At 48.9% G+C, this 26,638-nt stretch overlaps 2 protein-coding genes across 14 annotated transcripts in view; one reads left to right on the top strand and one right to left on the bottom strand.

Annotated features, from left to right (window-relative positions):
* The window catches only part of FOXN4 (forkhead box N4), a 71,472-nt gene extending 56,215 nt beyond the window's left edge, over positions 1–15,257 (top strand). For 7 of the 8 annotated variants that reach the window (XM_079949706.1, XM_079949710.1, XM_079949708.1 and 4 more), the window contains one exon: positions 318–3,738. In XM_079949706.1, coding sequence (XP_079805832.1) covers positions 318–574 — 257 coding nt within the window. In that variant the 3' untranslated portion in view covers positions 575–3,738. Of the gene's footprint in view, positions 1–317; positions 3,739–14,695 lie in introns of those variants that run through there. The other variant, XM_079949712.1, reaches the window with a different exon arrangement.
* The window catches only part of ACACB (acetyl-CoA carboxylase beta), a 63,202-nt gene continuing 40,432 nt past the window's right edge, over positions 3,869–26,638 (bottom strand). Inside the window, exons 28-55 of one of the 6 annotated variants that reach the window (XM_079949182.1) lie at positions 26,278–26,367; positions 25,707–25,825; positions 25,403–25,426; positions 24,682–24,819; positions 22,296–22,398; positions 21,440–21,547; positions 20,768–20,824; positions 20,524–20,565; positions 20,218–20,433; positions 19,832–19,987; positions 18,940–19,143; positions 17,691–17,846; positions 17,021–17,143; positions 15,289–15,558; positions 14,216–14,313; positions 13,824–13,944; positions 13,618–13,728; positions 12,783–12,926; positions 11,736–11,856; positions 10,261–10,357; positions 9,847–9,943; positions 9,312–9,447; positions 8,656–8,833; positions 7,802–7,914; positions 7,011–7,165; positions 6,257–6,427; positions 5,646–5,782; positions 3,869–5,249 (exon numbers count right to left, since the gene is read on the bottom strand). In XM_079949182.1, coding sequence (XP_079805308.1) covers positions 5,123–5,249; positions 5,646–5,782; positions 6,257–6,427; positions 7,011–7,165; positions 7,802–7,914; positions 8,656–8,833; positions 9,312–9,447; positions 9,847–9,943; positions 10,261–10,357; positions 11,736–11,856; positions 12,783–12,926; positions 13,618–13,728; positions 13,824–13,944; positions 14,216–14,313; positions 15,289–15,558; positions 17,021–17,143; positions 17,691–17,846; positions 18,940–19,143; positions 19,832–19,987; positions 20,218–20,433; positions 20,524–20,565; positions 20,768–20,824; positions 21,440–21,547; positions 22,296–22,398; positions 24,682–24,819; positions 25,403–25,426; positions 25,707–25,825; positions 26,278–26,367 — 3,612 coding nt within the window. In that variant the 3' untranslated portion in view covers positions 3,869–5,122. Of the gene's footprint in view, positions 5,250–5,645; positions 5,783–6,256; positions 6,428–7,010; positions 7,166–7,801; positions 7,915–8,655; positions 8,834–9,311; positions 9,448–9,846; positions 9,944–10,260; positions 10,358–11,735; positions 11,905–12,782; positions 12,927–13,617; positions 13,729–13,823; positions 13,945–14,215; positions 14,314–15,288; positions 15,559–17,020; positions 17,144–17,690; positions 17,847–18,939; positions 19,144–19,803; positions 19,988–20,217; positions 20,434–20,523; positions 20,566–20,767; positions 20,825–21,439; positions 21,548–22,295; positions 22,399–24,681; positions 24,820–25,402; positions 25,427–25,706; positions 25,826–26,277; positions 26,368–26,638 lie in introns of those variants that run through there. The other 5 variants (XM_079949183.1, XR_013832402.1, XM_079949184.1 and 2 more) reach the window with 5 other exon arrangements.

The raw sequence follows: 26,638 nt of genomic DNA, 5'->3' as shown, positions 1-26,638 counted from the left end.
TAGGTGAGCCTTGGGGTCCTTTCCAACTCTATCATTCTTTAATGTGGGATTTGAACTCAGCTGTGGAGGGGTTGATACCGGTCCAAGTGAGGATCTAGGTAGGTCCTCATGAGGTTTGAGATGGGGATCGCTCATGGGCTTCCTTAGGACAGCTGGCTGGTTTCATCATGGAGGGAGATGGGCCTCTTCTCACTAGAGCCAATGTGATTGTGGACAACTGGTGCGTTTCGCGATCCTCCTCTCTTGCACCTTCCACCTTCTCAAAGCTGAACTGTCACCAATGTTCACTGCTCTGTTGTTGTCCCTATTATGAAAAGGTAACATCTGGGAAGAGATGAAAGACGAGAGCTTCAACTTGGAGAGCCTGGGTGCTTTCAGCAACTCTTCTCTGGCCCTCTCTGACTGCGACCTTGCCCCCGCTGGCCTCACCCCTGCCTCCAGCAACAACACTGACCACCCCTCCTTTTCAGACTTGCAAGTGACAGGCCTCTACACAACATACACAACGCTGGACCCCATCTCTGCCACTCAATACATCAGCGCCCAAGGAAACAAGCCTATCGCCCTTCTCTGAAAGAGCCATTCCCGTCCCTTGAGCCTGACTGAGAAACAGAGAAGCCCAGTTCCTTCTGGGGGTGATTTGAACCTGAAAAATTATCTACATTGGGGAGGAGAACATGCCTTGCTGCTCCTTCAAGCATCCCAAGCAAGAGATTTTGGTGAGATGCATAGTCTTGAAGACACTAACTGATGTGAAGGGATCCTGGTGTGCTCCAAGGCAAGCTGCAAAATTTCAGCAAAGCCCCCCCACCCCAACCCGCTGATGCTTGGGCTGTTCTGAAGCCCATTAGGGTTGCTCTGTCATTTGTGACAGTCCAAGCCACAACTGGCTGAGCTTTCTATCACTAGTTGCAACTGTGTGCCCCCAGCTCCACTCTGGGGCCTGCTGGTGGTTCCTCCCCAGACCTTCTTCCCCAGTTCCCAGAGGCTTCACTTCCATTAGTGATCCCCCTGCCTCTCTTCTCTTCAGGCAAAAGGGGGTGAATCTCCCCTCCCCTCTGTCCATCTCAAGCCACACCATCCAGCTACTCTCCTTCCCTGCAGGCTCCTATTTCTCGCTTTGGACCCTTCCTTTGGCTCTCCCTTCCCTTCCCTCCAGCATCCTCCCTCTGCCCAGTCTTCAGCCATGCCTTCTGGGAAGCCCCTGAGCAGCTGCCAGGTGGTCTCAGTCTAGTCCAGGCCATGGGCAGCAGAGTCTTCCGAGGTGCCAGGCTCTGCCTCTCGGGGGAGGAGGATGGCTCGTGTTCCCTGGTAGAGAAAGTCTCAGCTCAGCCCTCACCAAAATCTGTGCCCTCCAGCCTCAGCCCCACCTGCACATCTGTGTGAGCCAGGATGGATGGGACCCGTGGCCCAAAACAGCTGGGGAGCGTCAGCTTGGCAAAGGCTGTACAAAATAAGGAACTTTATACTGGATAAAACATTAACTTAGGCTTTTAAAACAAAGGAGAAATAATTTAGGATTTATATTCTAGACTTGTGTATAGTATTTCCTAATTATTGTACTAGGCAGTATTACTGTTGTAAATTTTATTTATAATTTATTTTTATGAAAACAAAAAGGAATTGTGTATTCAGCATCAATTTTTTTTAAAATGTTGTTGTAGTGACAGGAAAACAAAACACAAACCTTAAATTATTCAGAAGCACAGCAAAATACTGCAAAACTTTTATGTCAGGTTCTTTCCCTTTTTTTACCTGAACTTTAAAAGAAGTACTTTGGATACTTAGAGATAAAATGGCACATGTGCCAGACCCAATACTGTTTTTTATGTTTAACCGATAGGGCTTTTCTACAGCTGAAAAAGGACTGTGGCTCTTTTTTTGCAATTCATTCCTGTGGATCTTTTCTTTGAAGTGCACCCCACCCCCTTCAGTGGGGCGTACTGCTCCCAGGTGAGTGTTTCCAGGGCTGCAGCATTAGTCACAAGGTAAATAAATGAATAGGTCCACCAACAGGAGGAAAAACTGGAAACTGGTTTTAAAATTTGAAAACTTCCAATTTAACGTTTAGTCTGCTGATGCCAGTATAACCTTGATGTAATATTTATATTTTTAATAATGTTTTACTAAACACTGGTTGGATAGAATTTTTATAAAGTCTTTTTCAGATCTGGAACAAAATATTTGCTCTTCTTTATAGACTGTGGAAATATTGAATGGGAAAGTTCCTTTCTCTTGGGCTTGTTTACACAACCACAAGTCTGAGAACGTTGATCAAGGCAGGTGTCAGGTAGCAGCAGCCCTGCAGAAAGAGATGGCCAGGAGAGTTGAGCCCCATCATACGGCTGGGCTGCCATTGGAACTCTCTTTTGCCAGAAGTAATGCAAATCTGCTATTGTTGACAGCGGGGGGGGGGGGGAATATTTTTGATTCAGCAGGCCAGATGCTTATCTCCCCCCACCCCCAGGGGCCAACTGTGACAGGCAGGTGAGACCACACACGTCAATTTTCATAATGACATCAGGTGACTGCAAAGCAACCCTGAGCAGAACTGAACTCCCTTGTCATCAGCTGATGAGCAGACAGCTCAGTCCTCCTCTCTGCAGGAGTCAGAGCAGGATTTGACCCCCTGCTCAGTCTTACTGTGTTGAAATCACATGCCAATAAAGAATTGAACCCTACCCCTGTCCATCAGCTGATGAAAAGCTGGGTGTAGTTTTGGAAGAATCAGTCGCCCGTGGGCTGGAGGTTCCTCACACTGTTTTGCATGGGGAGTCTGTTGTTTTCAGGGCAGCAGAAGTGATGTTCTGGACTGGGTTGGTTTTTCAGCTTGGGATAACTCAAGCATATGGATATTTTTACTCAGATGTAAATCCTCACCAACTCCAGAATCATATAAAACAAAAGCAGGAGTTGCTATTAATTCTCGGGTTCCTGGGTGTCTTTTTGGTCAAGCCTTCATATGACGCAGCAGACCCAGGGCTCGCCCACATGTCCACTTGTCCCAGCACTTCCCCCAGGGAAACCTGCTCTTTAGTGTTGAATGGGAGCAAGTGTCTACCTGCGGAAAACCCAACAAATGTTTGCTCCCATTCAGCAGTAAAGAGCAAGTTTCCCTGGCGGAAGTGTGGCTGAGCCCACCAGCTGCCTATCAGCAACCTCTTTCACAGGAAGGTCCCACAAATGTCTTCACTAGTGAAAAAGGACAGCATGGCATCAATAGCAATCCTGCAGCCCCTGCCCAAACACACGCAATCTTAGAAAGGTTTGGGAATGTAAGTTAACCTAAAACCAATGGATCCAAATTACAAAAAATAAAAAGAGATTCTCATTAAGCATTAGGAAGAACTTTCTCAAAAGGTGGTAGACTCTTTCTAAACAGTGGTTGGGGGGGGCCACCTGCCGGGGTGCTTTAGCTGTTACTCCTGCACTGCAGGGGGCTGGGCTAGAGGACCCTTGGGGTCTCCTCCAACTCTGTGATTCTGTGGTTCTATGAAAACCAGAAAAGTGACCACTAACAGAATTTTTATTGTTTAAGGAAACCTCCCTTGGAAAATGTAATGTCAGTTCTGCTTACATGACATGACTTGCCATCCAATAATTTACTACTGTTGGCCTTATGATTTTTTAAAAAAAATTCACAATAAAGAAGGATTAATGCTAGAGGCAGTAATGGAAGAGACGTATGTCCAAAAATAAATCAAGATTGCAATTCAGAACAAGAGCAATGGAGAGGAAATAGCTTTATGGCCAAGAACAAATCTAGTTGGAAATGCTCAGAGAATTAAAAAGACCTGTTTTGTGAGTCTCTGACATGGTAAGAGACAAAATGCATGTGGCATCTGTAAATAAAATCCAGAGAGGATCATTTCTAGTAAACATAGCTGTTTTTATTAGACGCTTGAACAGTAGAGGACCACCCCCCATGACAATGTGCACATAAATTAACATATTTGCTAGGAGAAAGAGCAACTTTTTTGAACTTGGTGCTTCCTTCCTTGAAGGAAGAAACCAGAACTCTCTTTTTCTTTTAGAAAAAACTCCCACCTGTCACTGAACTCAACACAACATCTTCCTCAACACCCACCTGGGCTTGAATAGTCCTTGGCAGCCTGGTTTGGACACTGGAACGTTAGTGCGACTGTCAGGATCTGCAACACTCAACAGTGGACAGGATTAGCAACATAAACTTCCCTTCGGTTGCCACCTTTGCCCTTTACACACTTATATAAGTTTTCTTGGGGGGGGGGGAACTTACAATGCTCAACATTATGCAGATTACAATACATTCCACCTGCCAGGTGCTTACACCTTTGAAATGCACTGTGAATTCCCAGGTTGCAGCCTATTCCCACAACCTACCCAATGCCTCCAACGGCCATGGCGTCCGCTTAATCCCATTAGGCCAACCTTTGATGGAACCACTAGGTTGGCGATGGAGGCACAGCCTTAGGCACTGCCAGGAAATGGGCAAATGTTTCCAACCGAAGGTGGAGATGCTGCTTTGCTTTTGAAGTGGGCAGACCCTGGCATAATTGCCTTGAGCTCGAGGGATGCAGTTGGGAAGGATGATGGAGGGAGACGGAATAATCCCTTTCATTAGGAAAATTGACAAAACTTCCTACATCAGGCAAATGGGGCTAAAAACGTCATCTGCAACCAAGAAGCAGCAACATTTTTTGTAGGAATTTCTGCAATGTGTTCTGTGGTGCAGCGTGGCTGCAGTGCAGTCTGTGTGACACAACATTTTGCCAAGGCCTTGGAGACTGGTTTGGAAGTGGTTACTGGCATTGTTCCCCAATGCACAATTCTATCACAGACATATTTTTTTTTTTAAAAAAGTCACTGAAAACTGGTACTGTTATTTTATAAAGACAATACATTTTGATGTGAAAACACCTGGCGAGACTTGTCTTGGACACCAGTAGCTGGGTAACATACAGACAGCTGTCCTCCAAAGGCCCGTTCCACTGCGCCTGCCACGTGGCTGTGCTCTAGGAACTGCTGGTTGAGCCCTGCGCTGAAGATGCATTCTGTGCTGCGCCGCTTGGCCACGAGGCTGTCAGGTCTGAAGGAGGCCGATGGTGGGCATGTGCCTGTTCCTGCTGTAGCTATGCCCTAGTCACGAGGAGGAAGGGTTGTCCATTGTTGCCAGGAGGTGAGAGATCTGGGCCCTCTGAGCACGAGTGATGTGTTGGGTCATGTGAATGATGCAGTCCATGGCAACTTCGGGATTTGCTTGAACTAAGCTGCAAAGGGGGGGTGTTATGAGGGAGAAGGAAGGGGGTCATTTAAGAATGCAGGCTGCTGAATCAGGCCCATGGGAGGCCACCCAGCCCAGCATCCTGCTCTCACAGCGGCTGGCCAGATGCCCATTAAGGAAAACCCACAAGCGGGACCCAAGCACAAGAGTACTCCCCCCTCCCCTCGTGGCTTCTAGCCCCTGGCATTCAGAAGCCCCATGCTGCACTTTCAACTTGCAATGGCGATTGCAATGTGAATCAGGCACCAAGCACTGGACGGTCATCCCTCCAGATCCCTGCTATGCAACTCTTTCCAACCCAGAAATAGCCCAGATGCAGCCCCTGCAGGAAACAAGCTGAGCTTCCTCAAGCAGCCCCCCTGCTGTCTCGCTTTACACTCACTTTCGGATGTGCTTGAGGGCATAATCCCTCTTCAGGTACTTGATGTTCTCCTGGATGGCAGACTTGGCCCCGTCTTCCTCTTGCAGCTGCTTCTCAAGCCATTCCACCACCACTTGGTTGCTGTCCCAGAGGTAGCCCTAGAGGAGGAGGAATGGAAACTCAGTCTGGCTTTGAAGAGAGGTCAGAGTGGGGTATGGGTCCTTCACGCAGTTTGCACCCCTCACCCTCACTTCCAACCAAGCAGGCCTTGAAGGTTTTTGAAAATCACACAAAAGCTTGCCAAACCCATTTAACCAGAGGTGAGAATGGGATGAAATGCACAGGCTTTAAGCCCCCTTCTCTCTGTAAACTTGCCTTCCACTCTGACAACGCCACAATTTTACCCATGCTTTGTATTATTATTAAGGCGTCTTATATCTACAGGTAGATTGCACACAGGGGTTTGGCTGCAAGGGCTCCATGTACACATACAAACGGTGTATGTCCAAACCCTTGGAGGTGCTGCATGGCCAGCAGCTGAGGTGGAAAGAGGGAGACCCCCCTGAACCCCCAGAGTACGCTGGCTTGGCCTGGAGGCTACCCCATCCTTGCAACAGAGCCAAGCCAAGCACCTTCACGGCACCCTCCGTTTCCAGGAACCATCGTCGCAGCATGGACTGGATGTGGCTGTTGCTTAACTCGCTGTGAGCCTCTAGGATCTCTGCCTTCACGACTTCCTCCAGCAGGAGGCGCCGCAAACGCCAGTAGAAGAACGCCCGGGCATTTTTCCACTGGAGAATGTCCTAAAAGGGAGCAAATAAGGTCGTTGCTAGTTTTTTTTTTATGGGAATATTAATAAATTATTGCATTGGCCGGAGGAAGCTTATCAGGATATTCACATTATCCAGTGTTGTAGACATACTTAACTCCCCTTAGGCAGCCTGAATGATGCTCTCCATCAACTCTGCTGTGACAAGACAGGAGGTCTTAGCAAGTCTGGGGCTAACCATGAGAGTGGGAGGCAAACATATCTGGGGGGCAGCAGGTTGGGCAAGTATGGCTCAGAAGCTGAGCAGGTTCATGAGCCCACAAGCGTATGGTTATATTTTCATTCCACGCTTTCTCCAAGATACTCTGCCCAGCAGACAAAGACCCTTCCCTGCATTTTATCTTCATGAGAACCCTGTGAGAGAGGTTAACGTGAGATGGAGCACAAGGGAGATGCAGCAAGCATTAGAGTGGAACAAGGATTCCAGCCCTTGTTTTTCCAACTTGAATGAAATGAAAAACAGTTCCTACACCTTCTCAGGCATGAGGGATGATCAGACTCCAGAGGCTGAAGAACAGAGAATTTGGGAGCGAGAAGAAAAAAACCCATGGCTTAACTGTAACGACTCCTTTCTCCTGCATCCTCCCTGGCGTGTCGTGGAGGTCAGCAAACTGCACTGCCACCTGGTGGAAGATGGGGAGGAGGTAATCCTCGCGGGCCTTCAGCTGCTTCTCCAGCTCCTTGTGCTCCTCTGCAGAGAGCCTCAGGGAACCTGTTAATCCCAGAATACAAGAAGTCTTTGTAGGAGAAGACAAAATCTGTAGACACCAGAAAAAGCGGCTGATCCGTGGCAGGGAGGAAAATGCCAGGGAGGAAGAAGTCTGTGCAGGGAAGGACTATAGAGTTCAGTGGTCAGGGCATCTGCCTTGCAAGCAGAAGGTCCCAGGCACCATCTCCCCTGGGGTGTCCAGAGGAGTCTTGGAAAGGACTCCCTGCCTGAAACCCCAAAGAATGCTGAGCTCGAGAGACCGCTAGTCGGACTCTGCAGAAAGCAGCTTCCTCTCTTCTGACTTCCAGGTTCACCAGAGGAGCCTTTGCCAACCCGGTGCCCTCCAGATGTTTGGGACGGCATCTTCCTTCAAGCCCAGCCAGCAGGGCCATGGTTCTGTCATCCTGCAGCTGTGCTGGATGGGGCCGATGGAGGGCACCAGGGTGGTCCAGTCTGCTCTAGCAAAACATGCCAAAAAGAGCACATCAAGAATATTTGCTCTCCCCCACCTCCCCACCCTGGATCAAATACGGCCTTTGAAAATGGGTAGAAACCTTATTCCAAGGCCAAGCTTTAAGGGGAAGGTGGGGGGGGTAGGGAGGCAGGAAACAGCCCCACAGCCCTTCTCTCTTTTCTTACCCAGCTGCTCAGCAATCCTGGCATAGGTGGCATCAATCCTTCTCATGGTCTTCTGCAGCTCCTTCCTCCGGAATTTGATTTCCACGGTACCTTCAGCTTCTAAGATGCCCCCCCTGGAAAGCAAAGCCATCTTGCAGAAACAGAGACCAGAGGCTTACAGGAGCTGCCCAAATTAGGGCTCTTGCACTCTTTCCAGCCAGACATCCTTGCGGCTTTTAAGTACATGCTGGTGGAGATGTTCAGCCAGGCTCCATGGACGGGATCACTTTGGATCAGAGACTGGGCCCTTTGGGGGGGGGCTCCAGATGTTAAAGAACATAAGAACCCAAGAAGAGTCTGCTGGTTCAGGCCAAAGGCAGCTCATGCAGTCCAGCATGCTGTTCTCACAGGGGCCAACCATAAGCCCAGGATCTGAGCACAAGAGCAACCCTCCCCTCTTGCAGTTCCAGCAACTGGCATTCAGAAGCATGGCTGCATCACACAGCACATAATTAGACTATGGAACTCCCTGCCACAGGAGGCAGTGATGGCCACCAACTTGGATGGCTTTAAAAGAGGGCTGGACAAATTCACAGAGGAGAGGCCTGTCAGTGGCTACTCGCCACAATGGCTATTATTTGCCTCCATGGCTGGAAGAAGCTTCTGGAAGAATGCCAGTTTCTTGAAGCCGTCCTGGGGGAGAGGGCTCTTTCACTCGGGTGCTGCTGGCCAGTTTCTCTTTGGGGCCTCTGGCTGGCCCCTGTGAGAACAGGATGCTGGCCTGGATGGGCCCTTGGCCTGACCCAGCAGCAGGGCTCTTCTGATGTTCTGACGACAAGACTGTCTAACGGAAGTGCGCCTCCCTCAGCACCCACCTGCTCTCTTTGTCTGCATACAGCTCCATGTGAAGAGGATTGATAGTTGGATCAATCACCACCCAGGAGCCCCCGCGGAGCTCGGCATGGGGGGGGATGTAGACGAGGGCCGGCTGCTTGAATTGCCGAAGGCTGTCCACTATATACGCCCCGAACTTCAGCACCTGGTCATACATGTCTGCAAGGAGGGCAGGAGTCAAGGCCAGCTCCAGGGCCGAGGGAGCAAGTAACATCACTGGGTGATTTTTTAAAATTAAACTTATTCACCACTCTTTTAAGCAAAGTAACTTGAAACGATCGACAACAATAATTAAAGAACACTTACATTAAAACCAGCATAAAACAAGGCAGAGAAATCTAAAACACGTGGCTATTTTAAAAGGCAGGATTAAAAGATCTTACCCACTGAACGAGGCCATGGGTGATTAACAGCCAAAGGCTTGGCAGAAAAGAAATGTTTCTGCCTGGTGCCTAAAGGTATATAATGAAGGTGCCAAGGAAGCCTCCCTGGGAATAGCATTTCACAAGTGGGGGGACACCACTGAAAAGGCCCCGTTCTCAGGTTGCTGCCTTCCTGTCCTCCTATGGAGGTGGCACATGAAGAAGGGCCTCAGGTGACCATGGTCAGCTCATACAAGGAGAGGTGCGTAAGTTACCTTTCATCCCACCAGAGAATCCTCTCCAGTTGGCAAAAATCAAAAGTGGTAGGCGTTCACGGTCAAAGTCTCTGATAGCCTGGGCTGTTTTAAAGGCTGAATCCGGAAACCAAACCTGTCCAGCTTGCTGGATTATCTAGGAAGGAGGGAACAGAAGAGGTTGTGTGTAGGGGGGGGGGACTCTTCAAAACCAAAAACTTAGTAAAAAGGAAAGCAGGTAAAAATTTCAGATCCTAGTGACAGCAGCCAGCAGGTTGAGGGGCCAGGGGCTAATGGGGGGTTACCAAAAGTTTGTTGTTGTTGTTTTGCCATTTTCAAACGAACATTCGGGCCAAAGCTCCCCCCCCCGACACAGTGCCCATGTTTCAAGGGATGTGTCACAGCAGAAGAGGAGCCATGTGGTCTGCTGACTTTTTACACAAGGAATGTAGAGGTCACCAAAACAACAAGGCAGCTTGAGAAGAACAATACAGGTTCATGGAAAAGATAAAATCAGCAATGGTACAGGAATGCAAATGACTCTAGCGCTCCCAACCTTCGCTTCTGATTCCGGGTTTGCTGGATCAGCTGGCACCGCCAACTCCACTGTTCGGGTCTCCACTGCGATCACACCTACCGGGATCCCTCCCAGCCTGCAAAGAATCCGAAGGAGGGAAAAGAGCTTCATGTGGACTCCATGTAAAACAAATGAAAAACTATTTAAAGACTCCAAGAGCATTTCAATGATCATAAGGACTAGGAATCCTATTTATGCAAAAGGCAGAAAGCAGAGATTTTCATTCTGACGAATTCTGCACCAGGCATTAAATGGCCTGGGTGCCGTGACAAAGGCAGGAGTGTAGCCCACCCCAGTAACTGATCAGGCAGCCATTGGGGGGCACCTTTAATAATGTGCCAGCCCCCTCCTCTCCCCAACTGCCTCTAGTAAGAGGGAAGATTCGGCCAATACCTGGCTCTGCCAACCACCACCGTCTGGGCCCAGGGCTGCATTATCTCCATGAAAGAGCCGTGGTCAAAGAAGCCGCTTTGCCAGGAGCCCTTCACAGCTGCACAATAAAGGAACGGGGGACGCTGAGAAAAGTCTGACTGTGACCTTCCAAAGCCACAACCTCTTCATATATGCTGCGTTCATTATATGCAAAGCTGGGGAAATGTCGTAGCAGCAGGGAACGAGGGAGAAGACCCCTGGTAAATGCAGTCCCAGGCTCAAAGAGCCTCGACTGCCACAGTCAGCTGCAGTTAGTGCAGCAGAATGCTGCAGCCTGATAGCTGACAGGCTCATCCACTTACAACACCTTATGCTCCGAGATCTGCACCAGCCATTGATTCGCTGCCAGGTGTTACTATTACTACTATTAGTACATAGAGCCCTTAACAACTTGGGACCAGTCTAACCTGTGAGGAGAAGGCAGGCAACAGGTGTCTGGCAGATTGCTTATGCAGCTCGCCTCCATTTTCAGCTTTTTTTTCCTTTTAAAAAAACTTTCACAGTGGAGTTTATGGTCTTTTGCTTTCCCTTGCATTTTTACTCCACATATTTGATCCACATCTTATAATTATGCAATTCACAATGCTTTTGGTTTTATACTGTATTTTGGGCTGTCAGATCCTGAGAGCCCAGGGCCCAATCCTGAAACCTTGGGGCAGCCTCTGGTGATATCATTGGGGGCTGGAGCCCAGTGGTGTCCTTAGGCACGACACATTAAGCATTAACCATAGTCGCCAAGAGCATGTCGTCCAAATAAAAAACATGAAGTCTACAAATGAACAAATACGTCACTGGATGGAAATTCCTCCCCACACAGAGTGTTCATGCAGCTTTTTGCTTGTCCTGCCATTTCCCCCTGGGAAGAACTTCAGTCTTTACAGCTGAAACAGAGCAAATATCAGTGGGGTTTTCCATGGACTGACATTTGCTGTGACTCAGTCGCGAAGGGAAGGTTTGTCTGGGGTAAGCAGCAGGTCAAATGGAAAACCGCTCAGACCCGTTTTTTTTTAGGCAGGGGACAAGCAGAACCGTTGATGAGCCTTGAGCCTTGGAGATGGAAGTTAATTGGGAGAGGGAAAGGGGACAGATCTTCCAGAGAGTCTATGCAATAACCTGCAACCAGCTCCTGCCAGGCTGAAGCTTGTAAGCTTCAAGCATAGCCCATTATTATTAGTAATGACAACAACAACAATGGCAACCTCCCTCTGTCACTTGGAGAGGGCCACACAAACCTAGAGACTTCAGGTCAGCCCTGGAAGTCTGGCAAACAAATTGTAGATTTGCCTTGATGACACTGACTAGGAGGAAATGTCAATGAAGAAAATTCCAGGTCAGAAACAATTCCCCTGCTATTACATTGCAACCCCTCCCCTTTCAGTTCCATACCTCCAAAAGCATTGCAGAATTCTTGCAGCTGGGTTAGTGCCTGTACTTACTGGGATGAGGTCTCCCTGCCAGCATCCACCGGGGATCATAAGGGGCTTTGGAAGGGACAAAGTCAATTTCTCTGTCAATGGGGTCACTTGTGGTGGTGATAGGCAAAGGGCTACGATTGTCCTACAAGAAGAAACTTCTCTTAAACGAGCTTTAAACAAAACGAGAGCCCTGAGAAGATGATCAAGAAAGGAAGAAATTAGGGCTGCTTAGCTCTGAGAATGTGAACAGCATCTTATAGAATCAAAGCCTCATAAAATTGTCGGAAGGGACCCTCTTTCTCCCTCAAAGGGGATGGCAAAGGGGGCCTTGGGGAGGGGGCAGGCCATCTGTGCCCACGGAGAGGGTGGTCAGCAATATCCCATGGCCCCAGTGAATGCCCTTCCTGGAATCATAGGGTCGCATCCTCAACCCGTCAATTAAACCTACATAAATCTGCCCTCCGGTTTATGAGAGAAGCAGGACAGAGAATTCTAAGATGGTGGCCATCAACTACAGTCATACCTCGGAAGTTGAACGGAATCCGTTCCGGAAGTCCATTCGACTTCCAAAACGTTCGGAAATCAAACCTGCAGCCAACCGGAACCTGCCGAACCCACCTCAGACATTCGGGTTCCAAAGAACGTTCGCAAACCAGAATCCTCATTTCCGGGTTTGTGGCATTCAGGAGCCAAAATGTTTGACTCACAAGGTGTTTGATTTCTGAGGTATGACTGTACTGGATTTTTATTTATTTATTGGTAATTCCCTTTAAAAAAAATTTAAATCATTATTTTTTTATTTTACGTTTGCTGCCCAGTTAAGATAGGGGGAAACTTTTTCAGTCAATTAAGATACTTTATTCTAAGAATTTATTTATGGATAGGTTTTGTTTTCACAAGGAAGAAAACAAGAACATGACAAAAATAAATAAATAAATAAATGAATGAATGAATGAAACATTGCACCCCTGGTGTTTATCACCCCTATTAGGATAAATGATAATTATGAGGTGGGATGACTAGAGAGGAATTGTGAGGATTGTCAAAGCTCTGTTGCCCTCAGCCTACCTTTGGCATAAATGTAAGCCACTGCAGAATAGTGTAGACGCCTTCAAAATCGTCTGGAACTGTTACGTGGGAAACGCCATTATTGTGCATGATCTGCACCCCTCCAAGCTGGTTGTTTGAAGTGTACACTTCACGGCCCAAGACCTGGTCCAAAAACACAACCCCAATCCAAGAAGAACATAAGAAGAACCCTACCGGATCAGGCCAATGGCGACCCATTGGCCCCAGCCTCCTGCTCTCACAGGGGCCAGCCAGATACCTGTGAGAAGCCAGCAAGCAGGACCTGAGCCCAGGGGCTGTCCCGCCCCGCCTGCCCCACTGGCCAGCAACCGGCTTCCTCCAGGGGAAGCAGCAGGACAACAGGGAGTGTGGAGAAGCCCCGTGTGTCATGAGAGGGAGAGAAGGACTTTTCTCTCTTCACTTTCCCCAGGCCAGGCATATTTCAGTAAACTTCCATTGTGTCGCCTCTCGCTCGCCATCTCTCTAAACTAAAAGGTCCCAAATGCTGCAACACGTGTAGGACTGTGATGCAAATCACTTAGGGAGATGCAGTGACTCTCTTTTTATATCCCCAAAATATTTCATGGGCAGAGAGAGAAATTGTTCCGTCCTTTCCCTCACCGCAGCTGCAGGCAGTTGAGATGGTCTGGGAGCGGGTGGCTCCTTGGCCGAGAGGCAGACATGGCAAAATGAGAGCCATCCAGCTGAGAAGATGAAGAGAGCTCCTGGGAGCTCTTTAGTGCTGCATGAGAACAAGCAAAAGGAAATGGAGTGCCAAGAAGGATCTGCGCAATGGAACATGGAGGAAGCTTAGGGAACGCTGCCTGCTCACTACCTTATTCAGAGCTCCAGCTCCGGTCAGAATGATGTGGGAGTTCTCCACCTGGATCACCCGCTGGCCCAGCCTCACCAGGTAAGCCCCAATTCCGATGGCACGGCAGGTCACCTGCAGGAGACAGAAAGAGCCAGGGCTGCTTTGAGTCCCAGTCTGGGGGAAAGCAGGATATACATACCTACATACCTACCTACATACATACATACCATGCTGATGGTGACAATTTCATCATAGGCAAGAGAAGACTCCCCAGCGATGGTGCCTGATGCTCTTAAGTTCTCCACGCCAAAGCCTTCTTCTTTGCCAATGATATCGGTGATGATGTACCTGCAGGAGGCCAAGGCGGCTGAAAGATGGAGCCAGGCAGGGCAGGACACCAAGAGTTCCTCCTCCCAGGAACGAGGGAAGCTGCCTGACAGCCAGGCAAAGCACTGGTCCATCTAGCCTGGCACTTGGCTGCCTTTCCATGACTAGTAGAGGCTCTCTGGGATTGTAGACACGGTTGTTGTTTTCCCCTGTCTCACCTGGAAATACCCTTGGGGGTTGAACACGGGACCTTTTGCAGGCAAGCCAAGACAGGGGGACACCATTGACTCACCTCGATTCGCCGGCTTCCTCCACGTGCTCACAGTGAACAGAGTTTGTGGAGCTGATCCTGGTGTACTCCTGCGGGGTCAGGTACAGATACTTGAAGCCCTTTGGAAAAAGATGGTGGAGCAACATCAGTTGGGGAAACTGGGGGCACCACTTTGAAATCAGTGCGACAGATGAGCCGGAGCACAAACCAGGTGAAAAATGAGGCCACTGCGCTAGATGCCCTTACAGAAAGCAAAGCACCAGTTGAGAGCAGATAACTATTTGCCCCGTAATGCTTTGGAAGACCTCCCTGAAAACTTGCAAGGGGGGGGGGGGGCTTTTGAAATGGACTGAAGTGCCAAGAAGTTCTTGCACCCCACTCCACTTCAGCACAGCCTTAGACTTGAAACTGGCAGGGTTTTTGTTTGAAATCATGAGATTTTAAATTATGTATTAGGAAGGAAATTTATTATGGCATAAGTTTTTTTGGGTTTTTTTGCAGACTCGAACCCACAGTGTCAGCTGAACATCCAATGAAGTGGATGCCATGATAAATCTATTAGGCTTTAAGGTGCCTTTCTTGCAAGAGACTAACATGGTTGCCCCTCTGGAAGTCTCATGGATTAAGGGCATGATCCTGGGGAGGCTGTTGCAGTGCCTGAGGCAGAGCATATTGAGGCTCAAAGCGATCAATGGCCTTCTCCTCTTCCTCCTCCTCCTCCATGCATTTGTCCAACCTCCTTTAAAGTCATCCAGGTGGGTGGCCCTCATTACCTCCTATGCAAAAGAATTCCATCCTTTAACTATGTGCTGCATTAAAAAGGACTGGCTTCCTGTGGGTCCTAGCTTCCACTTGCAATGGCTGCTTTCTGCAAGGTGGAGATGGGATTGCAGCCCAGAGGAGAGGCTGCTGTCCCTTGAGGAGGAGACCCTCACACAGGGCTCTGCACACACTCAGGGAAGCTCCAGGAGACAAGTGGATCTCATTGAGAACTGTACCTATCCGCAACCCCCCCCCCACAAAATGTCTCAGGATTCTACCCTAGTGAAACTCTCTTTTTGGGGGGAGGGGGGATCTGCCAGGAAGCCACATACCTTGTATGGCTCTGCAGGATCCACCCAGCCCACCTGGAACTTGTGCTTGATCTCATCAGCAAACCCAATGCGGGCCCCACTGTTGGCTGCAATGTAGATCCTGGGGATGCCTTCGCTGCGCGCCAGCTCTGAAGCGCGCAGGAAGAGGAGGTCTTCCTCCGGCCCAAACGACCCGATCTTGTAGGTGATGTCATTGCTAATGACCACAATGTCACGGCCTCGGGGGTACTCAGGGGTCTTCATCTTCATCTTGAAGGCCACCATCCCAATCTGGAAGGATATTGAGGAAGAAGGAGAGGTGAAGAAATTACCATCTGTATGTTCTGGAGGTTTTGTCCACAAAGCTGACACTGATTGCTTTCAAAGAATAGCAAGTGTTATGGTTATGGTTTAGTGAACAGCAAAAGCCAATGAGGTCATTTGTCTGAGAGCATTATCCAGCTTCCCCATCTCTCCTCAGTGGGCCTCCTTGAGGGTTTAGCAACAGCCCTACCTCAGCAGCGAAAATACTGGATCTAGAGAGCCAAGAGCCAGCTTCTTTGCCTGCACCTTTGCCATAAGGGCATATTAAGCTGGATAAGGCCAAAGCGGCCCATCCATCTAGTCCAGCCTCCTGTTCTCACAGGGGCCAACCAGACAGCCCAAAGGGAAACCCTGCCAAGCAGGACCTGAGCGCCAGAGCTCTCTTCCGTCCTGTGGCTTCCAGCAAGTGGGATTCAGAAGCACTGCTGCCTCTGACCCTGGAGACAGATAATAGCCCTTGTGGCTAGTAGGCCTCGATAGCCCCCTCCCCCAGGAATTTACCCAGTGCCATCACTGCCTCTGGTGGGAGTTTGTTCCATAGCTTCTCTCATGCTGCCTCTCACTCGCATTTTCTCTATACCTTGCTCCAACTCCTTGATCATATTGGTTGTCCTTTTCTGAACCTTTTCTAACTCTACAATGTTCTCTTTGAGGGGAAGTGATCAGAACTGCACACAACATTCCAAATGTTCTTGCACCACCTACTGTTGTAGTGGTAACAGGGTGAGACTAGGGTTCAAATCCCCACTCAGGGTGACCTTGGGCCAGTCAGTGCCTCTCAACCCAACCTACCTCATAGGATTGTTGTGGGGATAAAATGAGGGAAAGAACCAGGTTTGTCACCTTGAGCTCCTTGGAGGAAAAGGTGGAATATAAAAGTAATTAATCAAACCAATACAAAATAAAAAAATTCCTTCCAGTAGCACCTTAAAGACCAACTAAGTTAGTTCTTGGTATGAGCTTTTGTGTGCATGCACACTTCTTCAGATACACTGAAACAGAAGTCACCAGACCCTTCTATATAGTGAGAAGGTGGGGAGGGGTATTACTCAGAAGGGTGGTGGGACTGGGTGATTGGCAGATAGCTGTGATGAGCCTGTTGACGACTCTTAACGACTGCAATAGGTCTTACAGGAAAAAGCAAGGGGTGACCCTTCTGAGTAATACCCCTCCCCACCTTCTCACTATATAGAAGGGTCTGGTGACTTCTGTTTCAGTGTATCTGAAGAAGTGTGCATGCACACAAAAGCTCATACCAAGAACTAACTTAGTTGGTCTTTAAGGTGCTACTGGAAGGAATTTTTTTATTTTGTTTTGACTATGGCAGACCAACACGGCTACCTATCTGTAAATCAAACCAATGGCATTATGATGTTGGCAGTTTTCAGTTCCTTTCCTAGTGGGGGATTTGCCTTTTCCATGGCCCTACCTCATTTCCTCCAGGCAGCCTGTTCATCTGTACCAGCTGCCCCTGAGAATCCAGCACTAATTCTGTGTAGGTCAGGACATCTGCAGGGTCTGCTTCCGTGGAACCCCACAATTTGAACAGAGCCTAAAGAGGAACCAACATGAGAGTCGTTTTTGAAAACAAGGAGCCATGAGCAAAACAACAGAGTGCCACTCTTTCTTACTCCAGAAGATCCAGTGTGTCAAGGATTCCTGGCCCAGCTTCTGCAGTGGGGTGAGAATCCAGTGGCTTTCCAGCTTTGACTCGCCTTCCCAGCCAGAAGGACCAAGGAAGAAGGGAGAAGCCGTCTGGAAGCCTGGAGGCGACGGACTCCCCACTGCTGCTCTAAGGGCTGCAGTCAGACCAAAGCAGCGCTGCCTCCCTCCCCCCCTCCATGTACTCCCGCAGTTGTGTCTCACTATCAGTTCTGGAGAAACAGGGACTAGAGGGTTTTTAAAAATAAGTAATGTAAACCTCAAACACCTTTCTGACCAGAGCTAACTGTGAGATGGGGGCTGTGTGTGCAGCAGTGTGCACAATCCCTCTTCTGGTTTGTGAAGCCTCTGGGCTGAACTGGAGCCTGCTCTTCCCAATTACAAAGCATTTCCCTGATCCAACAGAAGGAGATGTGGGGGCCTCGTCCTCAGCTCACCTGCCGGAACATCTCAAGGAAGTCGTAGACGTAGGTGGTGCCGAGCGACTGGGCCTGAAAGCGCTTGGATTGAAGCAGGTCTTTGGTGACGTACGGAGTGTTGATGAGCATACCGTGCAGAGGCCCTTGCTTGTCTCCATAGGAGTGGAACATGATCTAGTCCAGGAGGCAAAGCACAGCATCAGGCCACCTCCTCCTCACTCTTCCCCGCAGACTTCTACACTTGTGAAATCAAAGCTGTTCCAAACCTGGCAAGAGAGTTTGTGAGGGGCAGAACTTGGCCACATTCGCTCCATACATTTAAAGTGCTATGATGCCACTTGAAACACGCCTGGCTGTCGGGAGATCCCCCATTCTCTCCACGGAGCCACAATTTCCCAGAGTGCTCTGGGAAGAGGGATTGATTGTTAAACCACTCTGCAAACGGTAGCTCTTTGAGGGGAACAGGAGTCTCCTGACAACTCTCAGCACCCACAGTTCCCAGAATTCTTTGGGGGAAGCCATGTCTGTTTATAGGGGTATCATAGCACTTTAAAGGTCTGCTGCGGAGCTGGCCCTTGTGTTCTGATTTCTGAAATTCCCATTTTTAACTAACCTACAACTCAAACAGGAAACAGCTGGGGGATAGAAAAGGGAGCACTGACCATGTACCTATTCACTTCCCTCTCCAAAGTTACTTTTCTTAATGAGGCAACATTTCCTTCAGGCAAAGAAAAGGCTGTGAAATGCCGAGAGGCACTTAGAGTAGGAGGAGACAGAAGACAGGGCTGGCAAGGATAGCAAGAGAGCAGCAGCTCCTCTGTCCTCTCACATTCTGTTCCAACATTTGCAAGCGCAAATTCTTTGGGGGCTGCAGGAGACATCACCGAAGGCTGCCAGTGTCTATAAGGCCCAGTAGGAGCCCCTGTGGCCATTCAGGTGGTGCTGGGCAATGACTCCCGCTCTCCCTGACTATTGGTTGTCCAAGGCAGATGGGAGTTGAGTCCAACAACCTTTGGAGAGCCACCAATGTCCTCCCTCCCTGGCCTCCTCTGAAGAGCAGCAGTTCTCCAGGGGTTCAGTCAGGGGACTGAACCAGGAGCCCTTGGCATGCAAAACAGCTGCTCTGCCACTCAGCTAACAGAGCGACGGAGGGAGATATCCCACTTTATACTATGTGGTCATGATTGGTGCAGAGAACAAAAATGCAAGAACAAAGGAGTAGCGTACACAAACATTCCATCATCTCTGGCACATGCAAGAAACCTACATTTCCCGTGCTGGGGTCGTTGACCTCCTTGTAGAGGCTGATATCCAGGTAGTAGCCCGACTCGTCTGTGAGAAAGAGGCGGATGGGGATGGCCTGGGCAGTTGGCGTCAGGCGGATGTTGATCTTCACTTCGGCTTGCAGGACCCGGAGTTTCCACAGACGGCTCCCGTAGCGCATCACCATGGAGCGCACCGATTCCTCAATCTGGGGGTGCCACCAACATAATCAGACTGATAATATTCTTTTAAGAATGTTAAGAATGCAGGCAGAGCCTGCTGGATCAGGCCCATGGCCCATCTGGTCGAGCATCCTGCTCTCACAGGGGCCAGCCAGATGCCCCAATGGGAAAGGAGCAAGCAGGATCCAAGCACAAGAGCAGCCCTCTCCCCTCCTGCAGTTTCCAGCACCGGTCATTCAGAAGCACTGCAGATTAGAAAATACAGTGGGACTTCGGTTCCCAAATGCCTCCATTGTCGTACGCTTCAATTCTTGAACACCGAAGACCCAGAAGTGAACGCTTCCATTTTCAAACATTTTTCAGAACCCAAGCGTACAATGCGGCTTCCGCTGAGTGCAAGAAGCTCTTGCAACCAATGGGAAGTCACACCTCGGTTTTCAAACGTTTTGGAAGCTGAATGAGCTTCCAGAATGGATTTTCTTCAAGAACCAAGGTACCACGGTACTTTAACTAATAACACACAAACACAAAGGTGTGTCGGAAGACTGCTGCTGCTGCTGCTGCTGATGGTGGTGGTGGGCTTCCCGGAAGAGGCATCTGGTTGGCTACTGTGAGCAGCAGGGCGCTGGATGAGATGAGCCCCCTTTGGTCTGTCCCATCTGCAAGAGCCCTTCTTAGGTGTTTACCAGAAAGGGAAGCAAGCAAGGCTCAGACCTTGGAGGGATCCATGACGACGGTGGGGACGAAGTTGAGGAAGATGTGGTTGCAGTCGGTGCGGACACTCGTGTTGCTGAAGGCCACTTCCAGCTCATCCATGGCCTCCAGGAGCAGCCGCTCACCCTCGTTCTGCAAGTATTCAAACGAGGCTTCCTGTCCCAGAGAGAGGGCAGAGGAAGCGCCACATCAGAGAGAGAAAGGAAAGACCCTCAAAGCAGAAAAGAAGAGGCTTCACAGTGCTATAAAGAGCCAGGCAGGAGCCTGGTTAAAATGCCTGCTTTCGGGCTGAGCTGACCTCAGCAGACGCTTCGCTCCTGGCCCCTCTTCCACTTCTTGCACACACACACCCCGACAGCTTCCCTTGGCTCAGCCCTGAGGCTTACCTTGGTGATCAGGTCCGAGTGTCTGACAATGGCACGGACAAAAAACCTGTAGTCTGTGACTTCAGCGCCTTCCTCCACCTTGGCGGCACCCAGGTAAAGGTGCATCTTGTGGTTGGCGCAAGGCACTGCTGTCAGGTCAAAGTTGCGCATGCGGTTCAGCTCCAGCTGGAAGGCCAACGCCGGCTCCAAGTGGCGGTAGATGCGGTCTTCGGCAAACTGCCAGGAAAGTGGGACAAGCACCTGTTGGTCTTGGCAGTGCGCAAGCTAAGCTAACTTCCATGTACAAAACCACCTGGGCCAACTCACCTTATCTCGTGCCCGGAATGTGAAGAACTTGGGAAATTCCCTCTGCAACGGAAAGCAAAAGTCATAAACAAGGAGAAGGAGAAGCCCCCTCCCCCCACTACAGAGAACTGGGCTCCTTCGGGAAGAAAAGTGGGATACAAGAACAACCGATAACAACATTCCTTTAGTGCCTTGTCTTCTTTTTAAAGAAAATAACCCACCAATCCTAAAAACCCCAAAATGAAATTCCATCACTTTCACTGACCTGCTGTGTTATCAAAAATGTGATTCTTCGGAGCCCACATTCAACAAGGATGTTGTTCTGTATGGAGAACAGACCAAGAAGAGAACAGAGGCAAAGGTGTGAGTGAGCCTAGGAGAAACTTCCCACAGACATGACACCCTCCAAGGGCAAAATAGTTGATCTTTCAGGGAACAGCAACACAAACCATCGGCTCAGACAGCATCAATGTAGGCATGGCTTTGCCTTGAGCAGGAGCCAGCGTTGGCCTTGAGGATCTGCAGCTGGTGATGTAGTCGGATTCATCATTCAATGTGCACCCTTGAGTCCAAAAACCAGCTCAACAAATGCATTTTTTTGCGGGGAACAAATGGGATGTGTGTAGCTGCGCCCCCACCTCCCTGCACAAACATGGCAAGAGTTCGCAGCCCAAAAATGGAAAGCAAGCTGCTAAAAACAAGGGGGCTATCTGCCTAATGCATGGCTGTCGGGGCACAACGCATCTCCTTCTTCACCTGAATGAAGGACCTGACACACACACTGTGTTTGTTAAGGGGGCTGGGAGCTTCTAGGAACCCCCTCACAGCAGCTTTAACAAACTACATTTCCCAGGATTCTCAAATGTGTTTCCAAAGAAGCCCAAGACCCATTCTGTTTTTCCTGCCAGTCCCCAGAGTGAAGTGGAAGGCACAAAACCTTGGACTGAGCGAAGGCTCTGAAGACGGGCACCAGCTCCTCATCTTCATGGTGCTCTGCCCACCGAATTGCAACATTCAGGATATGGATGGGCTCCTCTCGGAGGTTCTGGAAACGGCAAAGCCACACGGTCAGTTACAGTGACAACCATAGTAACTGTCTGGGAGACGCAGGGTGTACTGGCCTCAAAGTTGCTGGGGCTTAGGAAGTGGTGGGGGGTGTCTGCCAGGGAAACAGGCAAGCTGCTTTGGTCTTGGATTAAGATAAGGCAGCTGGAAGTTAGCTCTGCTTTCCCCAGAAATGTCTGTGCAGGCTGAACAAATGCCATGGTGCCATGGCTTGGAGCCTTCCTAAAAGTAAGTGCTTTAGTGCCTCCCAGGTTCCCTCCCATCTGGGCTGCAAGAGTAAGTGGGAGGGTGGCAAAGGGGTGAAGCCCCACAGAGGCTCTCCCACCCCATTTGTTGCCCAACTGCAACACAACAGCCCTGCAGTGCTGCCCATAGGTATTACTCTCCTGTAGTAGACCCTTTCTTCACAGGAGGATGGTGGCAGCAACTACTGGAGAGTAAGATCCATTGGCAGCACTGCAGGACTGTTGTGTTGCAGTTGGACAAGGAACAGGGTGGCAGAGGCTGACTTGGGCATTCTGCCTTCCCCACTTATTGGCGCGCCAGCGTGGAATGTTGGACTAGGACTTGGGAGACCAGAGTTCAAATCCCCACTTGGGCATGAAGCTGACTGGCAGTCGCTGCCTCTCAGCCTAACCTACCTCACAGGGTTGTTGTGGGGATTAAATGAGGAAGGGAGAAACCTTGTATGCCACCTTGAGCTCCTTGGAGGCCCACAAGTCGCTCACCTTGCTGTCTTCTTCATCGTACAGCGTGGCCCTCACCTCACTGAACAAGGGGCTCTCAGAAGGGTTGGGGTCGGCAAAACAGGAAATGACCTCATCAAAGTTTCTGGCACAAAAGAGAAAACAGGGAGCAGAAGAATCAAAGCAGGAATGAGAGGGCCTAAATGCCAATGTGAAGAATAAGGACTGACTGGCTGTTTTTTCAGTGGCCGCTTGGCTATCTAAACCTGGAAGTCCTTACAAGGGCTGTCGCTTGACTTATGGTATAAAAATGTCTGGAAAGTGACAGTTGTTGAGAAAATAACTCAGAGCATAAAAGGAATGGGGGCAGAATCAGACAAACTGTATGCAACATGGTGGGTATACAAATAGACCTGGTCTTAAACAGAAACCCTCCAAAGCGTCTTTGAAGATACAGCAATCTTGAACAGAATGGCTAGAGACATTACAAATTGTGGATAAATTAGATTGCTTCAAGAAGTGGCAGAAAGATATATCTAAATTTGTCTGGCAGGGCAAAAAGCCCAGAATAAAATTTAAGATACTCACTGATGCAAAAGAAAGAGGGGGGTTTGCCCTGCCGGACTTAAGATTGTACTATGAATCGGCAGCTTTCTGCTGGCTGAAAGATTGGCTACTTCTTGAGAATACAGACATCTTGGATTTGGAAGAATTTGACAATAGATTTGGGTGGCATGCATATATATGGTATGACAAGGTTAAAGTTCATAAAGGTTTCAAAAACCATATTGTTAGGAAAGCACTATACAATGTTTGGATTCGATATAAGGATTTGTTGGAAAATAAAACCCCTAGGTGGTTATCACCTATGGAAGCCAAAGAGGTGAAGAAACTCAACATGGAATCTAAATGGCCAAAATATTTTGAAATTTTAGAACAGGAAAGTGGTAAATTTAAACTACAGAGCTATGAGAAAATAAAGTCTAAAGTACGAGATTGGCTCCATTATTATCAAATAATGGAGACTTTTAAACAAGACAGGAAAATTGGATTCCAGGTGGAGAAATTGAAACTAGAAACAGAATTGTTAGAACCCAATACTAAGAATTTATCAAGAATGTATAACCTGTTGCTGAAGTGGAATACAGTAGATGAAACTGTTAAGCCAGCTATGATCAAATGGGCACAGGACATAGGTCATGACATTATGTTTGCTGACTGGGAACAGTTATGGACCACCGGTATTAAATTTACGGCATGTAATGCCTTAAAAGAAAATATTATGAAAATGATTTATAGGTGGTACATGACCCCAGTCAAGCTTGCGAAGATTTATCATCTGCCCAATAATAAATGTTGGAAATGTAATGAAGCTGAAGGTACCTTCTTTCACCTTTGGTGGACCTGCCCAAGGATTAAGGCCTTCTGGGAAATGATTTATAATGAAATTAAGAAGGTACTTAAGTGTACTTTTCACAAGAAACCGGAGGCATTTCTCCTGGGCATGGTCGGCCAGTTGGTGTTAAGGAGGGATAAGACTTTTTTTATGTACGCCACTACAGCAGCAAGGATCCTTTTAGCAAAGTATTGGAAGACACAAGAACTACCCACACTGGAAGAATGGCAGACGAAAGTGATTGACTTTATGGGACTGGCAGAAATGACCGGCAGAATCCGCGACCAAGAGAAAGAGACAGTGGAGGAAGATTGGAAGAAGTTTAAAGTATATCTTAAGAACTGTTGTAAAATAGAGGAGTGATAAAATGTCAAGGGGAAGGGAGATGCAGAATTGCAGCTAAAACTGTTTGATGATCTAAGGTAAAATTGAGAATGATAATGAGCTTAAACTAAATTGGCAAAAAGAGTTGTTGAAAAACTGTAAAATAAGGATGCAAAAAGGGTGAGGTATGGGGAAGTCCGAGAAAAGAGGTTTATGAAAATGAGGTTAAGAAATGATATCTTTGTATGTGTTTGTACTTGTTGATGTTTGTGTGTTGTTGTTGTTGTTTTTTGTTAAAAATTGGAAAATTAATAAAAAATATTATAAAAAAAAACAAAACAGAATGGCTAGAACTACATTCTTTCCTGGGAATGACTGGTGGTTAATAAAGACTTCTGTGCTGCCCCCAGGATGCTACACACAGGATAATTTGGAAGAGAGCTACAATTCACAGAGCGGTTTAGCAATCAATCCTTCTTCAAAGGGAGTTCTGGGAATTGTAGCTGGGAAGGGATCAGGGGCCTCCCAACAGCTCTCAGCACCCTGAACAAACAGCAGCTCTCAGAATACTTTGGGAGACATCATAACTATTTAAAGTGGTATCGTAAGCACGTCATAGGTACGGTGTGAATGTGGTCTAGCTGTTTGGTGACATTCAGAAGGCAAGGGTCACAACACATTCCTCCCAAAACATGGCTGTTCAGCTACCTGGTGAAGTCTCCAAATCTGTCAAAAGCCACCATGGCCCCCATCCGCTGGCAAAGAGGAGAAAAGCCGCTGTCCATGAAGAGTTCAGTGCTGTGTCGGGCTAAGTCGGGGTTCGAGATGCTTATGGGCACAGACATCCTACCCGCAAAGGAAGGGAAGAATCAGGCACAGCAGAGCCCCAGAGTCATGGAGACAGGACTCTTGGATGACTCAGGGGGTTACGGCTATTCTCGTAAAGGAAACAGGAGTGCTGCAGCAGCACCACAGATCCCCCAGGGCAGGCAGCCCTCCCTCCTGCCGCCTTGGAGATTTCACAGCTCATGATGATGATCCCACAACTCCCAGCATGGATAGAAGGCTGACCCAGGACAGGTCACAGCAGGTGGCTGCGCACAGCTCATCTCAGCCCTTGAAAGTCCTTGCTCCCAGTGTGGCCCTGAGGCCACAAATGCTGGCTTCTTATTTCCACCTGGAGATTTTGATACTCACTTCTAAGCTTCATAGCAGGGACCAAGAAGACGTAAAAAAATAATCATAATCCCATGATCCCGGAAGAAAGACCCCTTTCACATGCTTACCAAAAAGCAAATTAGTTAGCAAGCCCAGAATGAATGAAAGAACCAGGGAAAGGTAGGCAAGGAGTCGTACACGCACTTGCAGGCCGGTTATTCTTTTTACATTGCCACTCATGCTGCACAGTGTAAAGAACCAGACACTCTACCTGCTCAGGGCGGGGCTGCTGCCTCTGAAAGAAGACACACAAAGCTTCCTTATACCTCATGCCCAGCCACTGAGCCACCTGCTCCAATCAGCAGTGGCTATCCAAGGTCTCAGGTGGAGAGGCCAGGGACTGAACCTGGGACCTTCCGGTAGCTCTGCTCCCATGCCCACACCTCCTTTCCAGCCTGCCCTTGTCCAGTTTCCTTCTGCACCAAAGGTCCTCACATGCACACATGTTAAAGAGCCCCCAAAGCCCCAGGGAGCCAGTGCAAGACGGTCGGTCTCTGGCTCTTGGCTAAGCCCACCTGTTTGGATGGGACGATGGCAGCATGAACTGGAATTCCACCACGCAGGTGCCGTCCGTGAGCTGGCGATGCTGGAGGCTGTTCAGCTCATAGGCGATGTAGGCTCTCCTCACGTACACCTGGGGAGGAAAGAAGGGAATTCCAATGACAGGTGAAGAACAGAATACTGCTCCCCAAATGGGGGTTCTGGCCACAGGTTGGGGTGGTGGTGGTTTTGCTTCTTGGATTTCCCCCAGAAAGGGCACATCTGGAGTGGGTGGGGAAATGCAGGTTGGAACTGGATGTCAATGACGTCGTGTGAGTGCTGCAACGCATCTGTGAATGGCAGGGGTTTGGGCTAGGCGACCCTTTGGGTCCCTCTCTTCCAGCCCTACTGTTCTATGAACGAGAACCCACCCTTCAGATCATGAATGCTGCATGCATTCATCCCCAGGCTGCCAGCAGTTGCCCCAAACTATGCAGCTGCCATCAATGCTACAAGAGCACCCTCCCTTTTTTGAAAGGGGGAAAAATGTCACTGTGTTCCATTCAAGCACTACCCTACTCTAGCCTTTGCCATCCTCCCTTTTACCTCAAGGGCTGCCATGCGGACCACCTGGTTGGAGTGATAGAAGAAAGTAGGCAGGACATCAAAGATGGTGGTTTCAGAAAGGATCAGTTTCTAGAAAGGAAGGGAGGAGCAGCGAATGAACAAACAGGTCTGCCGTTGGAGATCACAACACATTTTTAGAATCACGCTGGTTTAAAATTTAGAATAATAGGATTTTAGGGTTGGAAGGGATTCCACGGGTATCCAGTCCAACCCCCTGCAAGATTTCAGCTAGGTAATCCATGACAGGGGGCCATCCAACCTCTTCTTAAAACCGCCAAGGAAGGGGAGTCCGCCACCTCTCATGCTTTCATGAGAAAGTTTGATTAGAATCACTCAGGCC

This window comes from Podarcis cretensis, assembly GCF_951804945.1.
Source record: "Podarcis cretensis genome assembly, chromosome: 13".
NCBI lineage: Eukaryota > Metazoa > Chordata > Lepidosauria > Squamata > Lacertidae > Podarcis > Podarcis cretensis.
The sequence above is the reverse complement of the archived record's forward strand: the minus strand, read 5'-3'. Positions and strand labels throughout refer to the sequence as shown.